The sequence below is a fragment of the Grus americana genome, chromosome 3, assembly GCF_028858705.1.
Source record: "Grus americana isolate bGruAme1 chromosome 3, bGruAme1.mat, whole genome shotgun sequence".
Lineage (NCBI taxonomy): Eukaryota > Metazoa > Chordata > Aves > Gruiformes > Gruidae > Grus > Grus americana.
The window spans coordinates 112716708-112737704 of record NC_072854.1 but is presented as its reverse complement, the minus strand read 5'-3'; the positions used below and the strand labels follow the sequence as shown (position 1 = coordinate 112737704).

The 20997-nt window shown below is 52.5% G+C and overlaps 2 protein-coding genes across 6 annotated transcripts in view; one reads left to right on the top strand and one right to left on the bottom strand.

The window, feature by feature from the left end:
* Window positions 1-1276, bottom strand: part of PPP2R5D (protein phosphatase 2 regulatory subunit B'delta) — a 31028-nt gene extending 29752 nt beyond the window's left edge. For 3 of the 4 annotated variants that reach the window (XM_054822926.1, XM_054822928.1, XM_054822929.1), the window contains exons 1-2: window positions 1118-1276; window positions 131-214 (exon numbers count right to left, since the gene is read on the bottom strand). In XM_054822926.1, the coding sequence (XP_054678901.1) occupies window positions 131-214; window positions 1118-1144 (111 nt within the window). In that variant the 5' untranslated portion in view covers window positions 1145-1276. Of the gene's footprint in view, window positions 1-130; window positions 215-740; window positions 883-1117 lie in introns of those variants that run through there. The other variant, XM_054822927.1, reaches the window with a different exon arrangement.
* An 11534-nt stretch (window positions 1277-12810) lies between these two features.
* Window positions 12811-20997, top strand: part of ABHD12 (abhydrolase domain containing 12, lysophospholipase) — a 49906-nt gene continuing 41719 nt past the window's right edge. Inside the window, exon 1 of one of the 2 annotated variants that reach the window (XM_054819094.1) lies at window positions 12811-13078. In XM_054819094.1, coding sequence (XP_054675069.1) covers window positions 12930-13078 — 149 coding nt within the window. In that variant the 5' untranslated portion in view covers window positions 12811-12929. The remainder of the gene's footprint in view (window positions 13079-20997) is intronic. The other variant, XM_054819095.1, reaches the window with a different exon arrangement.

Here is a 20997-nt window from a genome sequence, read left to right as displayed (position 1 = left end):
AGTTTCCTTAAAATCCCGGTGACGTACATTATCTGGCAGAGCAGCCTGAAGCAGCTAGAATGAAAGACATTATTCCTCCTCAAAGATGAGTTGCACGCACACACTGCTGTATCCAAGGTGAAAGCCTTACCTCTTCGGAATTCTCTGCCCCGCCATCCTTCCCGCTACTGCTGCTGCCAGGCTTTGTGGTGCTTTTGGTAGACTTCGGAGACTCCTGAAACAATGAAAAGACGTTCAGAGAAAATTTCACCTTGTGCAGAATTTGAGCCATCTCTTTGCAGAGTTCAGCTGTGCGCTACCACAGACCCAGCCCCCCTCCACCCCTGCGGTACCCCGTCCTTCCCCCAGCCCTTTCCCCCACGAAGGGATCTCTGGGCCATTTCCCGGGCAGCGGACGCCCGCGGCGGGGGCACGGCCCCAAGCCGGAGCGGTGTGGGCACATCCAGTCCCGGTCACCGCGGGCTGACCCCGGCCGGGCACCCCCCGGGTGACGGGTGCCCCCCCACCCAGCCAGCCCTTCCCCGGAGCACGGCCCCGCCGCTGCCCACCGGAGCCACAAGGCGCAGGGCACCCACAGCGCCGGCGGGCACGGGGCCCGGCCCGGCCCGCCCGCCCGCACCGGGCGGCGGCAGAGGCGGATCCGGGCCCCCACCCCGCCTGCGGGCAGCGCCGGGCAGCGGGGCACCGGCAGCCACCGCCGGCCGCCCCGCGGCGCGGCCGGGACACGGGTGGGGCCGTACCTCCCCCACTAGGGGCATCGCGGGGGAGGGGCGGCCGTGCCCCGCAGCCCCCGCGACCTCCTGCCGCCACTCGAGCGCGCGGGGCGGGGCGGGCCGCAGCCCCCGCTGGGCTCGCGCGGGGGCACCGGCACCGGCGGCCGCCCCTCCCCCCGCCCCCTGCCCGGCGCGCGCCCCCGCCGCCCTCCTGCACCACCCGCCCCGCCCGCCCCGGGCGCGCGCCCCCGCCCCCTGCCGGCCGCAGCCCCGCGCGCGCCCCCGCCCGAGGGCCGCGCCGAGGGAAGGCCGCGGCGGGGAGGGCGGCGGGAGCGGGCGGCCGGTCACCGGCCCGCGCCCGAGCCGCGAGGAGGCACCCCGGCGCCGCCCGCCGCCCGCCGCACCTTCTCCTTCTTCAGCTTGTAGGGCATGTTGAGCGCCGGGCCCCAGCCGCTCCGCGCCCGCCGCCGCCGCCGCCGCCTGCGCCCGGGCCCGGCCGCAGCGCCCTGCTCCCATTGGGCTAGCCCCGCCGGCCTGCCTAGCAACAGCCTCCGCCGCCGCCGCGCGGCGCTGACGCAGGGCAGCAAATTTTTCTCATTGGCGAAACCGCACACCGGCGCCGGGCACGCCCCCGGGGGGCGAGGCGGGGCTGCGGCCGAACGGCTCTTCCGGGGCAGCGCCGCCAGCCTCACCGGTCCGCGGCGGGGCCTGGCCCCAGCTCGGCGGGGCCGGCTCGGACGCGCCGGTGTCCGTGCCCGGTGGGGTGTCCCCTCACAGGGAAGCGGCTCTAGGGGCGTGCAAGCCGGGGCACATCTCCACCGGAGCCCCGGCGCTGGTAGGCGCCCGGCCGGGGGGAGGCGCCGAGCAGCTGCCCGGGGCTCCCGGGTCCCTGCTGCGCGCAAGTGCCTCCCGTAGGGCGGGAGTAAAGGCGGTGGGGCGTCCTTCTTCTGCCGCGTCCTGCGCAGCTCTCCCCTGCATCGCTGAGGTGGAAGGGCCCCAGCAGCCTGAGCTGGCCCCACCTGTGCAGGGCCAGTGCTCGTTGGTGCTCAGAGGCACGGCTTTGTTGATGGAAATAACGGGGTGAGCGCAAGCTGGTGGATGGATGGATCCAAGGGCGGATGGAAATGTGTGTGTGGAAACACTGCAAGGCCCAGCACAGTCAGAGCAGTGCTCCTGCTGATAATGGAGAAGGCTGTTCCTGGGACAGAGCTCCCAGGGCACTCCCCTGGTTGCGTGTGGCTACTCAGACAACTCATTGGCAGATGGCCCTGCATCCTTACAGTAGGAGGACAGCCTCCAACAGCCTGCAGACATTGCCTTCAAGCTGATGTTCAATGTGGGGAAAAGCAACCAGTGGGCAGCAAGCTGCCCTCAAGTTCATGGACTTGAACTGAGCAGGACCTGCTGGCAAAGGGCCACCCCATTAGGGCTCGTGATGCCTAGAGGTTCTAAGGTCCATCCAAAAGCTGCTTGTTGGTGTGCTTAAGATGGTGGCTGCTGGCCTGGCTTAAAGGTCTTTTCCCACCTAAATGATTCTATAATAGGTGCAAGAGCTCCCACTCACTTTAGCCAAGCTGGCGATAAGGATCACTCTGAGCAGGTGAAGCTTTTTCCTGCAGCCTCTGATGTGGTGTGCACTGTGAGCTTGTTACTGGGAAACCCATACTAGGTCCTCGGCCCTACACAGCCAGAGTGCGCTCTCAGGCGGGACGTGGTGCATCGGTGGGGAGCGAAAGGAGGGCACTGGGCTGTGTCAGAAGTGCTTCAGCAGGAGCACAATCTTTTCAAAGTCATCAGGTGAACAAACCTGGCACGGCACATAGGGGGAAAAATTTCCCTGAAACTATTATAAAAGATCATTCCACAGCTTATTGTCAATGTGCTTATCATCATTGGCTTGACAGCTATCAGCACTCAAGAGGTTCCCCAAGAGCGCAGTGAGGCCCTAGTTGCTGTTGTCCCTCTCCCATGGCATGCACAAGTGACCCTGGCCAGAGCACTGGCACAAACATCTGCATGCTTGTGAGCAGGGCAGCGTGCCACCGTGAGCAGGTGAAAGCCACTTGCTTGAAGAGTTCGTAGCTATCACCGTTCCCTCTCATAAGTTGTCACGTTGAGTTCTGGATTGGCTTTCCTTGCAGTTCCTCTGGTGACTGATCCTGGAGGAAGAATTCAGCTTCACCAAGCTGCTCTTTGACCGCTGAATTCCTCTCAGTGCCAAGCAGCTGGTGTTCGGGCCTAATTTTCCTGAACCTGCCAGCAGAGGAGTTGCATCTATCCCACTGCCTCAGCCGCTCAGCAGCAGGAGCCCTGCATGCCCAGAGCAAGCACACAAGCAGCGAGACCCACCCTGTGCCAGTCTCAATGGTCATGAAGGATGTGTTTGCTCAGAGCAGGTGGTGTTGCAAAGAGCAAAACTGTAGTTTTCCAGGCTTGCCAAAGAGCTCTGGAAGCGGTTTCACCAGAATGCCTCTTGCTGCCATCTGCCTGGCCTCTCAGCCCGGGATACCTCGGGGTCCAGCCCCTGCAGCGAGCCCCAGTGAGTGAGTTCTGCATCCCCCTGGCTTGGGCTGCTGGCAGGACTCCCCCTATACCCAGAGCTGAGGACCCCCTCCCAGCTGCCATCTCCGTGGCATGACAAGCGGGGGGACTGTGATAGCTCCAGGGCGTGGGGGCCATCAGCTCAGGACTGAGGGGGCTCATGCGTCATCTGCCCTCGAGTGAGAGTGCTTGATTGGTGTCCCCTCTCGCTGCCTGGGCAGCACAAGTTTGGGATTGGGATGTTGCTGCTGCTGCTCCAAGGGCTCTTCTAGGCCAGCTCAGGTATTTGACATTCCAGCTGGGAGACTGGGTCTTGGCCATGGCTATCAGTCGTTCTGGGGGCTCAGAGGAGCTTTCTCCTCTGAAAAATGAGATCAGAAATGACGGGCCAGCTACTGCTGCAAAGCTGCAGGAGAGGAGGTATTTTGCTCCTGCCCACGGTGCCCCACAGCCATCCCGGCTGCCCTCCATCACCCCAACTTGGTGGGCGGGTGGCTGCTGCCAGCACTCACTGGGCCTTTCCATGAGCTGTGCTGGGATCTGAACCCTGAGCAGGAGTGGAGGAAATGGCTGGAGGAGGGTGAGGGGTGCTGGAGGTTGGGAGGGGCACAGAAGTCTGGAGGTGCCTGGTTCTACCCAGCTTGCCCCCCAGCCTTGCTTGACACACCCCTCCCCCAGCTGTGCTGCCCACAGGCATGGCAGAGGTGCCCCGAGACCGTCCTGGTGCTGGGGAAGATGGGCTTCCAGCTGGGGCTGCTGCTGGCTCACAGTGCCTACTGGGAGGTTTGAGTCTGCAGCCCCTCCACTGTGGCACAAGGTGGCCATCTCCGCAAGGTCATCTCCAAAAGGAAGGTGCTAGAGGAAGACCTCAGGAAGCTCCTGTGCCATCAGATGCAGCAGGGCAAGCAGGGGGCAGTGGGGGGACGGGGACGGACCCTGAGCATTGTGAAATGCTGTGGGGCAAGGTGGGGCATCAGAGGGTCCCTAGGGCATCAAGGGCTAAGGGGGGCAGGGGGAGCACTCTTTGGGGAGCTTCACGGGCAGTGGTGCTACTGGGAGGCTCAACGAGGCGAGGGTGTTGAAGTGGTCAAAGGGGCGGGGAGTGGTTGGGGGATTCAGTGGGGTAGGGGGGCAGGGAGCCATTGGCAGTGGGAGCTCCAGGAGGATGGCAGCCGTGGTGGGCACTTTGTGGGGAGGTGCCAGGGGTTAGGGGAGCGTTGGTGGGCAAACGGGGGTGCAAGGCAAAGGGGGGCCAGAGGGGGGCAGGCCTGTCCCATGTCAAGTCCCTGCTGCCCATAGGTCTTGAAGGGCTTGTGCCACAAGCACCTCATCACGCTGTACCAAGGCAAGGAGACAGGACAGGCTTCCACCTCCTCATGGAGCTGACCCTCCTGGGGACTGTCCTGGAGCAGGTGCAGCCCAGGACCAGGCAGGGCTCTGGTTCTCCCAGCTGCTCCTCGCTCTGGCCTACCTGCACTGCAGGGCCATTTTCCACTGGTGGGTGAGCACAGGGGCATGGGGTCCCTGGGCTGGCAGCTGGGGACAGAGCTCCCCAAGGCAGCGAGGGCTCTGCAAGGCCCTGGCCATGCTGCCTGGAGGATCACTCCCCCCAGCCCAGGCAATGAAGGGCTTCCTGGAAGCGTCTCTCTGCCTCCGCACCTCTGCCTGCCGCACTGTGCCCTTACCTACCCTCCCTCCACACGACCACCTGCCCCACAGCTCCCAGTCCAAGCCCTCCTCCTCTTGAGGAGCCCCTGGCCCCTCATCTACTCACAGCTCCATCCTCGACCCCTGACCTCACCCTCCCCACAGCTGCCATCTGCCCCTGCCTGCCCCCAGCATGTGCTGCCTCTCCCCTGCAGGGACTTGAAACTGGAAAACCTTCTACTGGACAGTGAGGACAACGTGAAGGTCTCCATTCCAGCTTCTCCAGGAGGGTGACCCTGCAGGATGCCCGTGGGGAGTCCCTCAGGGCCTCCCCACAAGCAGGGCTGCCCACCAAGGCGGCACTGAGCCAGACCTTCTGCAGGTCCTATGCTTGCGCCTGTCCTGAGATCTTGCAGGCACAGCCCTACAAGCCCCTCCTGGCAGTCACCTGGACTGCCAGGGTCATCCTCTGTGACCTGCTCCTGGGCTGCATGCCCTTCAATGCCACCAACCTGCGGCACCTCCTGCACCAGACCCAGTGCCCCCTCATCTTCCCCTGAAGGCAGCCCCTGCCCCAGGACTGCAAGATACGGGGCTGGGGGGCATTGGAGGTTGGGAGAGTAGAAGACAGGGGTCAGGGGAATGGGGAACAGCTTTGGGGGGCACCTAGGAAGCATTAAGGAGGAACTAGGGCCATAAATCACAGAATCACAGAATGGCAGGGGTTGGAAGGGACGTCTGGAGATCATCTAGTCCAATCCCCCTGCTAAAGCAGGATCACCTAGAGCAGGTTGCACAGGATCACGTCCAGGCAGGTTTTGAATATCTCCAGAGAAGGAGACTCCACAAACATGAGAGGGTATGGGGAGCTTTGAGGGCCATGGGGAGGGTGCTGGAGGGCTACTGGGGGCAGGTAGGGGCAGTTGGGGCTCATCAGGAGAGAATTGGAGGGCTCTGTGGGAGCCGTGGGGGGCAGTAGAGGAGCTAGGGGGTATTGAGGAGCATTGAGGGCAGCTGGGGCGCCAGGGATGTTGGGGTGGGAGTGTGCAGGGGTCTCCCAGATGATGGGCTTCCCCCAGGCTCCCCCACTGTGTCCTCCACAGAGGTGATCTTGCACCTGCTGTGCCCAGCCTGCCAGTGCCTCTCAGCCACCAAGCTGCTCCGGTCCCATTGGGTCTCTTGGTTCCTGCCCCTGGGGCACCTGCCTTTGGGCACCTAGGCTGCCAAGCACTTGGCACCCACCTGAAGTTTTGGGCCCCCCTCGACTTCTGGGGGCTGCTAGTAAAAGCCCTGAACCCCCTCTTGGCTCCCTCTTTCCTGGTGGAGCTCCCATCATGGAGAGCCCCTGCAAGGGACCTCCCCCAGTCCATGGTGGCATCACTCTCCAGCCCACAAAGCAGCCTCCCCACCTGGGGATGTCTCTCCATTCAAAGCCTCTCTGTGACCACAGGAGCTGCCAGGTTCCAGGAATCTGGAGGTTCCCACCATGAGCAGGCCCACCCCCAGCCTCCCAGGACCGTTTCTCCAGTCCCTTCATCATCTTTGTGGCACTTTGCAGCACTTGCTCCAGTATGTCCATGTCTCTCTCATACTGGGTGGCCCAGAACTGAACACAGCAATCTGGGGGTGGCCTCACCAGGGCTGAGGAGAGGAAGGATCACCTCCCTCCACCCACTGGCAACGCACCCCTTAATGCAGCTCAGGAGGCTCTTAGTGTTTGTTGCCCCAAGGGTGCACTGCTGTCTCATGTCCACTAGGAGACCTCCGAGGCCTTCTCTGCCAAGGTGCTTCCCAGCTGGTTGGTCAGGCTCCAGCATGTACTGTATCAGGTTGCTTCAGCATTATCTCCCCTTCATAATGTCATGCCGATCTACTACTCCTGATGGCCGCCTTGTCCTCCATGTGTCTGGAAATGATTTCCAGGATTACTTGCTCCATCATCTTCCCAGGGACCAAGGTGAGGCTGGCCGGCCTGTAATTCCCTGCATCTTTCTGCTTGTCCTCCTTGAAGACAGCAGTGACACTTGCTTTCTGCTAGTCTCCAGGAACCTCTCCCCATCACCATGGCTGTAATTACACAGGTGATGGAAAATAGTCTTGGAAGGACTTCAGCCAGCTCCCTCAGCACTCCAGGGGCATGCCATCTGCTGCCAGGGACTTGTAATCTGTCCTGTTTGTTTAAGTGTTCCTCAAAGCAGTTCTCCCTTCCCAAGGCGAACTCCTCCTCACCCCAGGCACTCCCTCCAGCCTCAGAGGCCTGTGATTCCTAAAGGTAGCAAAGGCCAGAAAGTGTTGAGGCCACGGCTGGCCAGCTGTCATACCTCCAGCATGTACTCGTGCCTGGGGTTTACCCTTCCCACATGCAGGACTTTGCACATCCCTTCGTTGAACTTCATGAGGCTCGCTTCTCCAGCCGGTCAGTCACCTCTGAATAGCAGCATAACCCTCTGGTCTATCAGCTGCTCCTCCCAGTTTTTGATCATCTGCAAACTTGCTGAGGGTGCACTCTGACCCATCATCCACATCATTAATGAAGAGGAGAAAGAGTAGTGGTCCCTGGAGCAGGTTGCCCAGAGAGGCTGTGGATGCTCCATCATTGGAAGTGTTCAAAGTCAGCTTGGACAAGGCTTAGAGCAACTGAATCGAGTGAAAGATGTCCCTGTCCATGGCAGAGAGGTTGGACTAGATGATCTTTAAGGTCCTTGCCAACCCAAAGCACTCTATGATTCTATGATTCTGCACAGACTCTTGAATTCCTGGAGATGAAGTCACCAGATATGGAGGAGGTTCATGGAAAACTGAGGTGAGAAAAAAAGGGGTTTGAATGACATATCTGCCATGGGACAATAACGGAAGATTGGTGAGAAGGATTGTAAACACACTCAAGTGATTTGCAGCTGGGGTGTCAAAAAACACATATATCATACTAATCGTTGTTTAGGCTTGTGTGTTGTACAAGTAGAACATCTGTGTTTAGGTAACATAAGCCTGTGATAGACTTAGAGATAGACTTAGAGGCAGCCTGTTAAACATGCTTGAGATTCCTGCCCTGCTGTGGGAAAGATCAAAGCACAGTGGTAAACTATGCCTGCACGAATCCCTGAAATACAGGCAAAACCAGCAGGTTTGGTGATCCTCTAGCATGGACCGAGATCCACGGTGCCTGCATCCCTGCTTCTGTGCCTCTGCCTGGGTGCTGCTTCGGAGATCCCCTGATTGGCGAGGTAATGAAAATAAATTTAATCTTTGCATTTTATCCATTGTTTTGTGGTTGTTCCTGCGTCCTGCCTGTGCTGGCTCACACACCTGCACCTCATGACTGTCTGTCACTGACCACCGTCACTGGCATGCAAGACAGTCAGCATGGAGAAAACTGTGGAGAAATACCTTTTGAACACCTTCAAACACACTGGTGAAGAATCACCCAGGCAGGCAGGTGAGTAGAAATGCTTCCCAGATGCTTTACTTCCTAACTGACAACTCTGTAATCTGAAAAAGCACTACTCATTTTAACACAGGACTTTCAGAAACAGGCTTAGCTACAGCCAAAGATGGATCAGGAGAGTTGTGGAAGCACTCCAGCTTTACTGGAGAGGCTTGGCTCAGCCCCTGCATAGCAGACTGGAGCACTAGCACACACTGAAACTCTGTCCAGCTCCGCTTGCTTCAGTCAGCTATGTGTCTACTGTCAACTAGGAAAACCAGCAGGTAGCAGGCAGGGGGTTGTGCTGACTTGGGAACATCAGTGACACTTCTCTGAGTCGTTAGGGCTGTCTGCCACTCACTGACTCTCCCAGTGGTTTCCTAACCAGTACTTTCTCCTGGCCTTTTGGGGTTCCTTCAGTGTCTTCTGCTCTGGATTCTGTCCTTTGGGGAGATGTGGTTGAGCTCATCTACAGTCAAACACTGCTTTCATCCCTTCTCTTGATAAAGTTACTTAGGATCTGTGCTCACTTGCTGTCCTTTGCTTTTGTGGTGGATTGATCCTGGCTGGACTCCAGGTGCCCCCCAAAGCCGCTCTATCACTCCTCTCCTCAGCTGGACAGGGGAGAGAAAATATAACAAAAGGCTCATGGGTCAAGATAAGGACAGGGAGAGATCACTCACCAATTACCAGCATGGGCAAAACAAACTCAACTTGGGGAAAATTAATTTAATTTTGTACCAATCAAATCAGAGAGTAATGAGAAATAAAACCAAATCTTAAAAACTTCTTCCTGGGCTTAACTTCACTCTCAGTTTCTCTGCCCCCTCTACCCCAGCAGCACAAGAGGATGGGGAATGGAGGTTGTGGTCAGTTCATCACACGTCGTCTCTGCCGCTCCTTCCTCCTCAGGGGAAGGACTCCTCACACTCCTCCCGTGCTCCAGCCCGGGGTCCCTCCCACAGGAGACAGTCCTCACCAACTTCTCCAATGTGAGTTCTTCACAAACTGCTCCAGCGTGGGTCCCTTCCACGGGGTGCAGACCTTCAGGGACAGACTGCTCCAGCATGGGTCCCCCATGGGGTCACAAGTCCTGCCAGCAAACCTGCTCCGGCGTGGGCTCCTCTCTCCACGAGTCCTGCCAAGATCCTGCTCCAGTGTGGGCTTCCCACGGGGTCACAGCCTCCTATGGGGCATCCACCTGCTCCAGTGTGGGGTACTCCATGGGTTGCAGGTGGAATCTCTACACCCCCTCATCCTTCCTCCATGGGCTGCAGGGGGACAGCCTGCCTCACCACGGTCTTCTCCAGGGGCTGCAGGGGAATGAATAGAGATTCACCTGGAGCACCTCCTCCCCTCCTTCTTCACTGACCTTGGTGTCTGTAGAGCTGTTTCTCTCACATCTTCTCACTCCTCTCTCCGGCTGCAATTGTTCCCAGTGGTTTTTTCCCCCTTCTTAACTATGTTATCCCAGAGGCGCTACCACCATTGCTGACAGGCTCAGCCTTGGCCAGCGGTGGGTCCACCTTGGAGCTGGCCGGCATTGGCTCTGTCAGACATAGTGGAAGCTTCTAGCAACTTCTCACAGAAGCCACCCCTGTACCCCCCGCTGCCAAAACCTTGCCACGCAAACCCAATACACTTTTCATCTACCTTCCTTATCTCCAGGCCAGGCAGGTGAGTTCAAGTGCGGCTGTCTCTGGAGAATACAGGGTGGGGAGGAGATTGCCATTGGTGCAGCCCAGCAGGCTGTGTCCTTGCCTGTCTCCAGACCTCTTCCAGATCATTCCAGACATACAGAAACCCCATGGAACGTATCTCCTTGCCCACAGGGATAGTTTCTACTATTGCTTTACCATAATCTTTGTTCATGCCTTGAGCTAAGAAATCTCAAATTCTTTCACAACCTTCATTCTGACTGGATTTTCCTGTTCTTCCTGTACATGCTTGCTTTGTAGAACCACACGGAGTTACTGGCTGCTAGAAATCCTGTGGCAGCACATTTCCTAAGGTGTTTTGCATTGTTCAGATGAAGTATTTGGTGACCGCAGATGGTAGGATTTCACCCTGGTTTGCCTATAACAGCAGCAGAAGTACGGTTTGTAGTAGACCCTTGTCTTGACAAACTCCCATCAAGTCCACCAGAATTCAACCATGGCATTTGGGGTTAATTTGGAATTAGAGAATAGATGCTGTGCATTGATTTCTGTGATGGGGCAAGTTTCTGAGGCAGCACTCCTCTCCTTCAATAGGTAAGAAGGGCAAGTACTGATCCTAAATGGTAAAACCTCTTCATATTCTATAAATTATGTACTAGCAGCACAGAGGACACTATACTAAAAAAAAAAAAAAAAAGATGATGTGATTTCTGAATCTTAACAATCTGATATGATGGGAGAGACCGAACAATCACCTGTTTATACTCATACATAGTTAAGAAAAAGAAGCCTTTAGAAATGCTGAGAATAGCTTAAGGTCACCACAAGAAAATACTTGCTTGTCTTCTTTCTAGCACAGAGAAAAAGCCAACTGGTATTAAAACCTATGCCACAAAGACAGACTTTCAAGTAATTTTCCTTAGTTGTCCTTCTCAGTAATAAACTTCACCCGGAGGCATCTCAGAGGATTTATGACACTCGAGTCCCTTCCCCTTGTATCAAAGCCTGTTAGGCAGCTTGCAATTCCCTCTTCACAGGACTGCACTGTCAGTCCCAAGGAGCCCCATACATCCTTTGCAGAGCCCGCTTTTGGAGTGACCACCACTCATGACATGTTGTCACCAGGCAAAGCTCCTAACACATGGCTAACAAACCCCAACTGCAGCATTCAGTCTTCACAATGAGACGTAGGAAATGGAACAAAATCAGAGGGACATGAACATTCTCCTTTGCTCTTCAAAACATGCAGGAGAAGAACCAGTCTTTCCAAAAGCCTGCCTGAAAATTTTAGCAATTATGATCTGGTCTAGAGAAAATCTCTAGAAGGTCTCAAATGTTAGGAGTAGCTTCCAGAGACATGACAAAGCACATATCGGTACATTACATGGTACTTTCTGCTAGCTATCCATAACTGATGAGATAGTTGAGGCTTGTATTTTAACAATTGCTTCCTCCTTTTTGGTCCACAGCCTTGTCTTTGTTCCTGGTATTAATTCATTCACGTATTTCTCTTGAATCTCCATGTTCCATCAGGTACAGGATCGGTTCAGCAGCAAGTCAGAAGAAAAGCATGCAAGACAGCTGAGATCTCTTGTCCAAAGAGCCATTTTCCAGGAATCGCTTCACTTTTTCACTTTACAGGAACATAGAAGGCACCCCGATAGATCAAGCCAGCAGCAGCAGTGGCAGCGGGAGACGCAACACATGAGCAGGGCTGCTTTGTGCAGTGCATTGCTGTCCTGCTCCCCGATGGTACGGACAGTGGAGTCACCAGCTATCACTGATACTGGAAGGGATGTTTTATTTGTTCTTTATTTGCCACCACTTGTTTCCAGCACAGAATCCCCACACTACTAGGGAAGCTCTGTAGCAAGTTAGCCTTGCCTGTGTGCCTCTGTAGAGATCAGCAGATGAGGACATGCTTTACAAAGTGGTATCATAACCTCCCCAGAAGGCTACAGAGTAAATGAGAGGGGGGGAAATCACATCTGAAACTTTGACACGGCTGCCTTCTGCTTCAGAGAAAGTTTTGGAAGACAAAACAGTGGCAGGCGATGATCTCTGACTGTTCAGGGACCAAGGCTATGATTATCTGTGTCATCTCAGTGCTTCATTCTTGTCCTCATGGCTGAGTCTAACAGGCAGAGCTACTGCTAGTTTTGCCTCTCTCCGCATCCATGTACCAGCTATGCCATTTCTCTGTGCTCAGGCGCGTGCTGCCTTTCATTTGCAACTGCCCCATTTCCCTCTTCACGGGGAAGCAGGTTAATGATGCCAGGCTCACCCCGAGCGGCAGGTGAGCGAGCGGGTGTCCATTCCAGGTGCTGAGGTGCCAACATCTCCAGTCACCTGCAAGATTCCATGACGCCAGAGGTGCTATCTCCCAGGTCCCTGCGCTGGGACGCGCACCAGCACGGCACCAACGCAATGCAGAGCCTTCAACGCAAGGCTCTGCACGCTCTGACGTGCCCCCCTGCATCACCCTATGCTCCACACCCGCTGTGCCCCGGCAGCTCCAGGAGGGCCGATGCCCCGCTCCCAAAGCCTGCAGGGTTTTCCTGCTCGCCGCACACTGCTCCCACGCGCGGCAGACGGGCACCCAAGGCCTCAGGCCCGGCGCGCCGCACACGCGGGGACCCGCCGCCGACCCCCACCCGCACGTCGAGGCTCCGCCTCCAGCCGCCAACAAAATGGCGGCCGGCGCTTTTGCCCTCAGTAAAGATGTCACCGAAGTCCTTCTGAAGTGCTGGCAAGCAGCGCCTTCGTCGCGAGCCCGTTCCGGAGGCGGGGATTGGCGGGGGCGCCGGTAGGGCAGGGCGGGGCGGGGCGGGGCGTGGTGCGGCGCGAGCGCGAGCGCCGCGCAGGGCAGGGCGAGCGGCGGCCGTGCGCGACGCCGCTCCTGCCGTCTCTGCTGCCCCGGGCTGCCGCCGCTGCCGCCGCCCCGGCATGAGGAAGCGCAACGAGTCGGTCACGGTGGAGCATGAGCGCGCCGCCGCCGCGCCCCTCGACAAGGGCTGCAGCCTGAGGCATAGCCTGCGCCTGCCCGCTGCCGCCGCCGCCGCTGCCGACACGGGCATGAAGCGACCGCTGGGCAGGTGAGCGCCGCCGTGGTCGCGTCCCTGCGCCGGGCATTGTTATCCCCCAGCCCCTGCCGAGCCCGCCGCCCCGCGCTGGAGAGCCCTCGGCCTCGGCATCCCCCGCCACCCGCGGGGCCTGCGGCCGCAGCACCATCTTCCCCCCCCCCTTCCCAGCGGGGACCACCGGGGCCTGCCGGGGAGCGGGGCCTCGGACACCTCCTCCGCATGGTCGCGGGAGCGGGAGGGCGGCGGTGGCGGCGGTGGCAGCGGGGCTGTGGTTTGCAAGGAGACCGAAAGGGCCTTTCTCCTCCGCTCCCCCCCCCCCCCCCCCCCCCCCCCCAAGCACCGCAGCAGCCGGCGGCCGAGGAGCCCCGGGGGCGGACAGGTACGTGGGAATTGGGGATGTTTTCCACCTTGGTTACGCTTCCCTGGCTTTTGTGTGCCGAGTGAGTAGGTGCCGTCCCCTCGGCTGCTTTCGAGTTCTCGGTACAAGTAACTACCTAGAGAACGGGGCAGCAGCAGGTCCTGCAGACCCAGATCTGGCCAGCAACGGCTGGAAGGATTTGATTTTCATACCTGAGCGGTGCTTCGTCCAGCTCCCTTTGGTATAGGCAGGCATTCGCACCCCAAAAATATGTCTAGCACAAAATCCTCTCCATCCAAGAGTGTATGTGGAGGAGCAGGGGCCTGCAGGTCTTTTTTTTGGAAGAAGCCGCTGTCAGTCAGTGCTCTCTTTCCTATAAATGAATCAGATTTAGGTGTTGGTAGGAGAAGCTTATATGCATGGCTCCACTGAAAAGAGTTTAGCTGTGGCTTTTTGCTAGCTGTGTTAACATTTTAAACACTTTGTTACATATATATGCTGGGGAAAATGTTTGTGTTCCTCTATTAAAAAAAAAATCTGTAACAATAGAAGCTGGAACCTTCTTCGTGCAAGATTTCAGGGGGATGTAATACACAATGAAGACCGACTCACGGTTGCAGAGGGCTAGGGCTAGGGAGGAAAAGATGCAACCTTTTACTTTCATCTACACCAGTATAGCGCTTTTCTTTGACTGCATTTCGTAAGTGTGAAGAATATTTAATGGTCAAATAGCTGTGTGGTTTGGGTAGCTGAAGCCAAATTGCTGTGCTTCAGGAATACATCAGTCTGTTTAAAAAAAAAAACAAACTTGCGTGTCAGTGGATTTCTAGAAAATGAGCCAATGTGGCTGTTTCTCTGGTAAATCTTGTGAGAATTTTTCTGTTCTCATAGACAACATTAACGTTTGAAAATAACTTTTTCCTGTTCATGACACAGATTTTTGTCATGTTCAAAGACAGAGGTTTTAAAATGTTATTTCTTTTATTAGGTAATAGCTATTCAGTTTTATGCCCTGGAGATAAACCTTTGGGATGCTGTCAGTGCTCTGTTCATGTTATGACAACCTTTTGCTAATTGAAAATGGCGCTGGGTTGATCTCTCCATTTCAATGACTGTGCAATAGATCAGTCTCTGTCAGTGCTCTGCTTTTGTAACATTTAAAAATTCAACATATTTATTCCATTTGTCTGAGTGGATAACTTCTAAGACCCGTGGTAATCAAAGGATGGCTTATAAACTTCTTAACATTATGAATGGCATTCAAGTAATTTTTACTGAAGTGGAAACGCTCCTTCAGTGATGAGCATTGAGGAAGCCCTAAGAGCACATAGCGCAGGCTGTTGGCTTGGTCCGACAGGCAGGTGCTTTGTGGAAACCAGACATAGCACAGCTATTAGATACAGAGTATTGTAAAGGCCAAGCTAAAAGCAGGGAAAACGCATCCCATGCATGGAAAGTTTTCTTGTATTTATTTTTCCATTTGCGCATTTAAAAATGGTCACCAGGCAAATTATGCTCACTTTTCTCCATGTTGAGCCTGTTTCAGAAATCCCTGAAGTCCTACATGTGTTTTGGGCTTTTATTATTATTTTTTTTGGGGGGGTCAAGTACTGTAGTCCATATAGCAGTGTTTTTCTCAAACTCTTGACATTGTAGGAAAGCCTTATTTGTTTGGAACTCACCTTTCCTTTTCCACATCTCAAGAATTTTTTTTTTTTTAAAGAGTCTTGTAGATCATCCTGTGCAGTGTTGCCAAAATGATGTATGTTTGTAACTGGGTAAAAGTGCGAAGTGGAACAATCGCTGGCTTCTGTACTTCTGCTTTTTCTTTTCTGCTGTCCTGGGTTGGGTTGTCTGCCTTTCTTACTGACTTTCAATGGACCTCCTTTGACTTCCTCACCTTGTGAGCCTTTAGACAGTGGCTTGCAGACAAGACGTTTGGGTCTGTCAGTATCCTCCAGGTAATGTTTTCTATGGTAATATACTGCTGAAATGTGAATCTGGGCGTGCAGGAATTGGAGGTCCAGGCAGAAGAAGGTGTGAAGCCCAGAGATAAGGTTGTTGTCCAGAACAACCACCCCGAGTCAGGTCAGATAGCTTTCTAGCTCTGTATCCCTCCTTTGGCAGTGCACAACAGTGGGTGTTCAAGGAAGAACATGAGGAGGGTATGTATACAGTGGACCTCCCTTGTGGGAGTACCCTGACTGTGGCCAGTTATGTGGCCAACAAGTTGCTGTGTGAGCATCTAGATCCTCATATTTTAATATGCAAAGTCGTGCTGTTATTGCAGCATTCCTTATACCACTGGATATAAAATTAGTGTTTGATTGTGGTGGTATTTTCAGTGTGTTACATCAGTTTTACTCTCCAGCTCGCAGAAACTATGGAGGTGAAAACTCTGCTGCAAGGTTGCTGGGATGGTGGAGGTGGCGTAACATGTGGAATTGGGGATTTGTACCACGGAAAACTATTCTTAGCAGCATGCTCATTGATGAAATAGTTAAAATCAGCACTTCTGGTGGCTGTGAATTCTGCGTTCAGGGGAAGTGGGGCTGTCTGCATTTCATACTGCTGTTATTTAGTCTCCCTGCAGACTTGGGAAAACAGTACATATGTTTGGCTTCAGTACTTGGGTTTTCATCTTTTCTTTGTAGACGATGCAAACCACTGGTTAGAAAAGCAAACTGACCCCACAGTAGCCTGAAGTGGCTGTGTAGTTTTGCAGCCAAGGGCTGATCATGTGGCAGATCCTGTGGGTTGGGAGCGTGGGGGGCTGCAGAGGCAATGATGTTTAATTGCAGCAGTGACCAGGGCTGTAGAGCAGCAGCGGCGGAGCTTCTCTGTGCACTTCCCCGGCAGGACTCTTTCTATTCACATCCAGTTCCTCAGCAAAGGCTAAAGAGCACCATAACTGTAAATGTAAGCGACAGTATTGACTTAGCAGCAGCAGCTTATTCTTGCAGCAGTATTGAATTTTACTGCACTGTATTTGTCCCTCTGTTTTGGTTCAGTCATATTGTCACGCTGTGTTCATGCATCCAGGAGCTGAAACTCATTCTGAAGAGGTGGCTGTGTGTTTGAACCATGCTGTTACAGAAACTGTAACGTGTAACTGTATGTGTGTGCACATCTGTATAACAAAGATGGATATCTGATAAATAAGATTTATGTGGCTGTGGCTAGTGCATACTGTAGTTGGTGTGGCTTTTCTTAAGTGGTTTACAAACAGAAAAGAACAACTATAGGTATTTCCATTTTTCTTCCCTAGGTAGCAGTAAAATACAATATGGTGGTTATTTAAGAACTTTGCCAGTAGCTGCTTTAAAAGTCTGTGCATGATTTGTGTTTTTAAAGGAACTGAGATGTTTTGTCTAAAACTATGAAATGCAATAATGCAGTACTAAAGGTGCAGCATGCTGTGCTTGGTTTTCCTGGTATGCGTGTTTTATGTGGATGGTCATTCTTCTAATATTTGTGTTACGATGCATTTTCCAGGTGACAGTGTTTAAGTGCTAGATGGCTATTAAGCTAACATTGTGTTTTGGGTAGTTGCTCTGACTCATTTTTGTGGTCGGTGGCTCTGATGTTCTGAGGAGATGCATTTGAGCAGCCGTAGATATAGAAAACCTTTATGTGGGAGCACAGAGAATAAAAAAAATCAAGTGAGCTTAATACTGGCATTGATATCAAAGCAAATTCTCCTATCTCATTTCTACTGAACCCTGATGCCGGTGCAAATGGTCACATGTCTATTACCCTTCACTTCTGTGACCTAGTCCTTATCTGTGCCTCATTAATCCCAGTCAATAGTCAGACTACAGACATGAAGTGTGAATTTTGCCATTCCCTCTTCTCCTACAAGCACTTGTTTACTGCAAATATTAAAACTTGTTTCTGTCTCTCTGCATCCTATGAAGCAGTGAAGAGCTGCAAATCCCACGTGAGTAAGCTGTACACCTTGATACTTGTGTCTTCCTGCATTGCTGGAGCAGCCTGCTGTCCCTCTGGCCATCTCTTCAGTTATCTCATCTCTCTTCACTCCTAGCGACCCCCTGTTCCTGGCACAGGTCCCTGCAAGGTGTGGTTTTGGCACCCTTCTACTGGTTGTCCAGCGTGTGTATCCCACAAGCTAGATCTCTTTTGTCTGAATATATTACAGTTTGGTGTAATTTTGGTTATACTGTAGTCAACCATGTTTGCTGCCTTGTTCATTGTGTGCAGCTTTCTCTTGAAAGGCAGAAGGTTGCTTTTACAGTACCATTTCCTGGGTATTTTATGAAAATACAGTGAGGTGCTGAAGACAAGAGGCTGCAGCAGTCTGCTAGTGTCTCCCTCTGATGCAGCTGAATCTTAGTGAAACAGTGAGTGTGACCAGGCGTGTCGAATGTGATGTGTGGTCACCCTTGGCGCCATCCTGCCCCAGCAGCTGAAGTGCACCACGTGTCTCTTGGGGTTTAAGCAGCAGTATCTTTCCTCTGACAGAAAACTTTTATCTGTCTTCCTGCCCCCCATATCTCTAGGCCTCACCTCTTTTTTCCTGATGTTACTTTATCTAGAAGCATTTGCACAGTCTTTTATGATTATTCCAGTCTGGTCATTGTAGCAGAGAGAACAAATTTCTGAATTGTTCTCCTGCAAGTTTTCATCAATATCTTCCTTAAGATTTTTTTTATTTCCCCAAGTGAGTTTTGTGCTATTTTCTCTCTTAATTGCTGTCTTCGGGTTAAACCAGTTACTTGTTAGTGCTCTTCAAGGAGAAAGGATTCTGCTTGTATAGAGACATTTCATCAGTCATGCACCTTTTTCACCAATTCCACCTTCCTACTCGGTAGCTGTTGCTATTTCAGTTGTTCCTTGATAGTTGTTCTTTAGCAAAGTTCACAAAGGAGCTGTGAGATGGTTTCCAGTCACTTGCTTGTGCTTTTTTCTGTAGTAAATCACAGGTCCTCATTTGTGTAAAATATGTAAAAGCAGCTTGCTCTGCATGGGGATTTTTTTGTAATGTGGGTTTTTGGTGGTTGTTGGTTTTTTTGTTCGTTTGTTTTGTTACAATTCTCTTGAAGAGGATGCACAGTAATATTTTGCTCAGATCTGAGCAAAATAGGATTGTGTAATTACTTCTGCACGTGTCTGACGCTTTTTTTTTTTTTTAATGAATGGGAACTCAGTGGCTGTGTCTAAATCCTGGTTTGTCTCATGCATGGTCAGCCGTTTTGGCAGTTTATGGCTGGGTGAGTGCCTTTGAATTGCTCCCAAGTTACCCAGTTTGGGGCATTTCTGCATCATCTTCCCAATTTGTTCAGCAGTTGCAGCCATTACAATTCTCTTTCCTTGTGCTCATCTTCTCCCCCTTCTTTCTCAAAGATGTATAATTCATTAGACAAAAATAGCAAGACTCCTTGCTAGGTGGGGGGTTACTAGTTTTATTAGTGTGGTTTGTTGTGGGTTTTTTTTTTTATCTGGGAATTTTTTTTTAAGGACTTACTGATTTGTGAGGCCATCGTGTTGCTGTGTAGCTGACAGTTCTGGGTCTCACTGTGTTACTGTTAAAGTCTCTCTTCTTTCACCATGTTCATCGCTGACTTTGTTTTTTGTGTTAAACAGGCATGATGTGCTCTCTCAAGCATCTCTTGAGACTCCTAGCATCCTCCTGCAGGGCTGTCTATATGATCTAAAATTTCTTTCCTTGGATCCAACTTTCCCATGAGTCTCTCTGGATTTTCTGTAATAGAGCACAGCATTTTTCTGCTGTATCTGCTCTGTGTTATGTCATCCTACAGTCTTGTAGTCTTTGAGCAGTTTTCTCAAGTCCCCGTATTTCTGATGGAGAACTCTGAGCAGGCTTGCTTCAGACTGAAGATGGTTTGCCCTCTAGTTATGACTGAGTTATGTGTTGGTCTCCTTGAACTCCTTATTTCATTGCAGTGCCATACTTCTGATATCATGCGTGCCCCTGGGTTCAATTGCTCTGCTTTGATGGCCTATGCCTGAATTAATAATTACTGCAGTGTTATTAATTGCTACTACTTTGTAATTCCTATAAAGTCCTTTTCTACTTAGGAGCTGTATGAATTGCAGACCTCTGTTTGTTCCAGTATACTTAAACTTCCCAATGTATAGGTGATCCTGGGTCACTCCTGGGACCAAGGGGACTTTCTAGTCACCTCTGGAGTGAAGATGTCTGTGGAGACCAGGGTCTTCTCAGTGTTGTCACAATCTTTTCTGTCTTTTCTTCTCAACTGCCCACTACCAGTTCCTTTGGGCATACCAGTGAGTATAATCATGGGCTGGGTTGATGGCCAGTGTGATGCTGCACTGTAGGATGACCAGCTAAACTGAGATAACGTCAGCACAAGCCCTAGGTTCTCATATGTGCTTTTCCCTCTAGATAGCCTTTTTTTCCTGCGGTATCCCCACGATCTACTTACGACAAGCTAATTTTTGTGGATTACTTGCTTTCATGCTATAAATGGCATGTAGTTGCTCAGCCGGGAATCTAGTTCTCTGCAAATACAGTCACAGGTCATCACAGCAAGTCTGTAGGTTTTCTCCAGGATGCAGTATGTATGTGCTTCATTTTAGTGAAAACAACATTGTGGTGTTTTCGTTAAAACTAATGATGGTGGCATCGTTTTGGGCAATGTGGTCTAGTGGAGAGTGTCCCTGCCCGTAGCAGGGGGGGTTGGAACTAGATGATCTTTGAGGTCCCTTCCAACCCAAACCATTCTCTGATTCCCTCTCCAGAATCCACCAGAGGCCCGGTATACCCAAGCAGGACTTCTGCTGTAGATGAAGAGTCCAGTTTCCTTTGAAAGGCACCATGATGCCCTCGTAGGATGCTACACCTAAGTTATCCTTCCAGGCCTGAATGGCAGTTCAGATTATTTTGGTAATCATGCCAGGATGTGAAATTAGTAAATAGTCTTCTACAGCAATTCCTCTACAAAACCCTGGGTTTTGGAAACTCAGTGGGTAGCTGCACTGCAAGTGTCATGTTGTTGGTGTTACAGCAGTGGAGAGCTTCTGACATTGAGTGAGTGATTGTAAGCAAGGGAGATTCGCTAAGGCTGTAATGTGAGAGCACTATGTTAATGTAGCTGTGACTGAATCAGTACCACAAGAAGATTAAAAGAAAGTACTTCTGGTGTATTAAAAGGGTAACAGGAGACCTAGGAGACTTTAAAGTCATTAGCCTGAGGTGGAGTCTGTGCAATTTTAATGGTAAGAGTTAATTTGCAATTCAATGGAAGGAGAATTAGCAGCTAAATATATATATATAATGAATACAGATCTGCCCTGTGGAAGGGAGGTCTCAGTATAAAATGTGACAGGTTTGTCAAGATTACAGACTGGTTGATGAAAGCATCAGTGGTAAAATTGTTTTTCCAAGGCACTTGACTTTGTACTGTAGTTTATTTTATTGAAAGGGCTTGCATTGCTAATGGAGAGCATGTCATCTGTATTGAAAACTGGTTCAGTGGAGAGACAAACAACTGGGGAGTTATCTTGGCATTGATGCTTGGGCTCAAGGGTGCGTGATTTTGTATATCAACCATCCTGACGGTGAGACAAT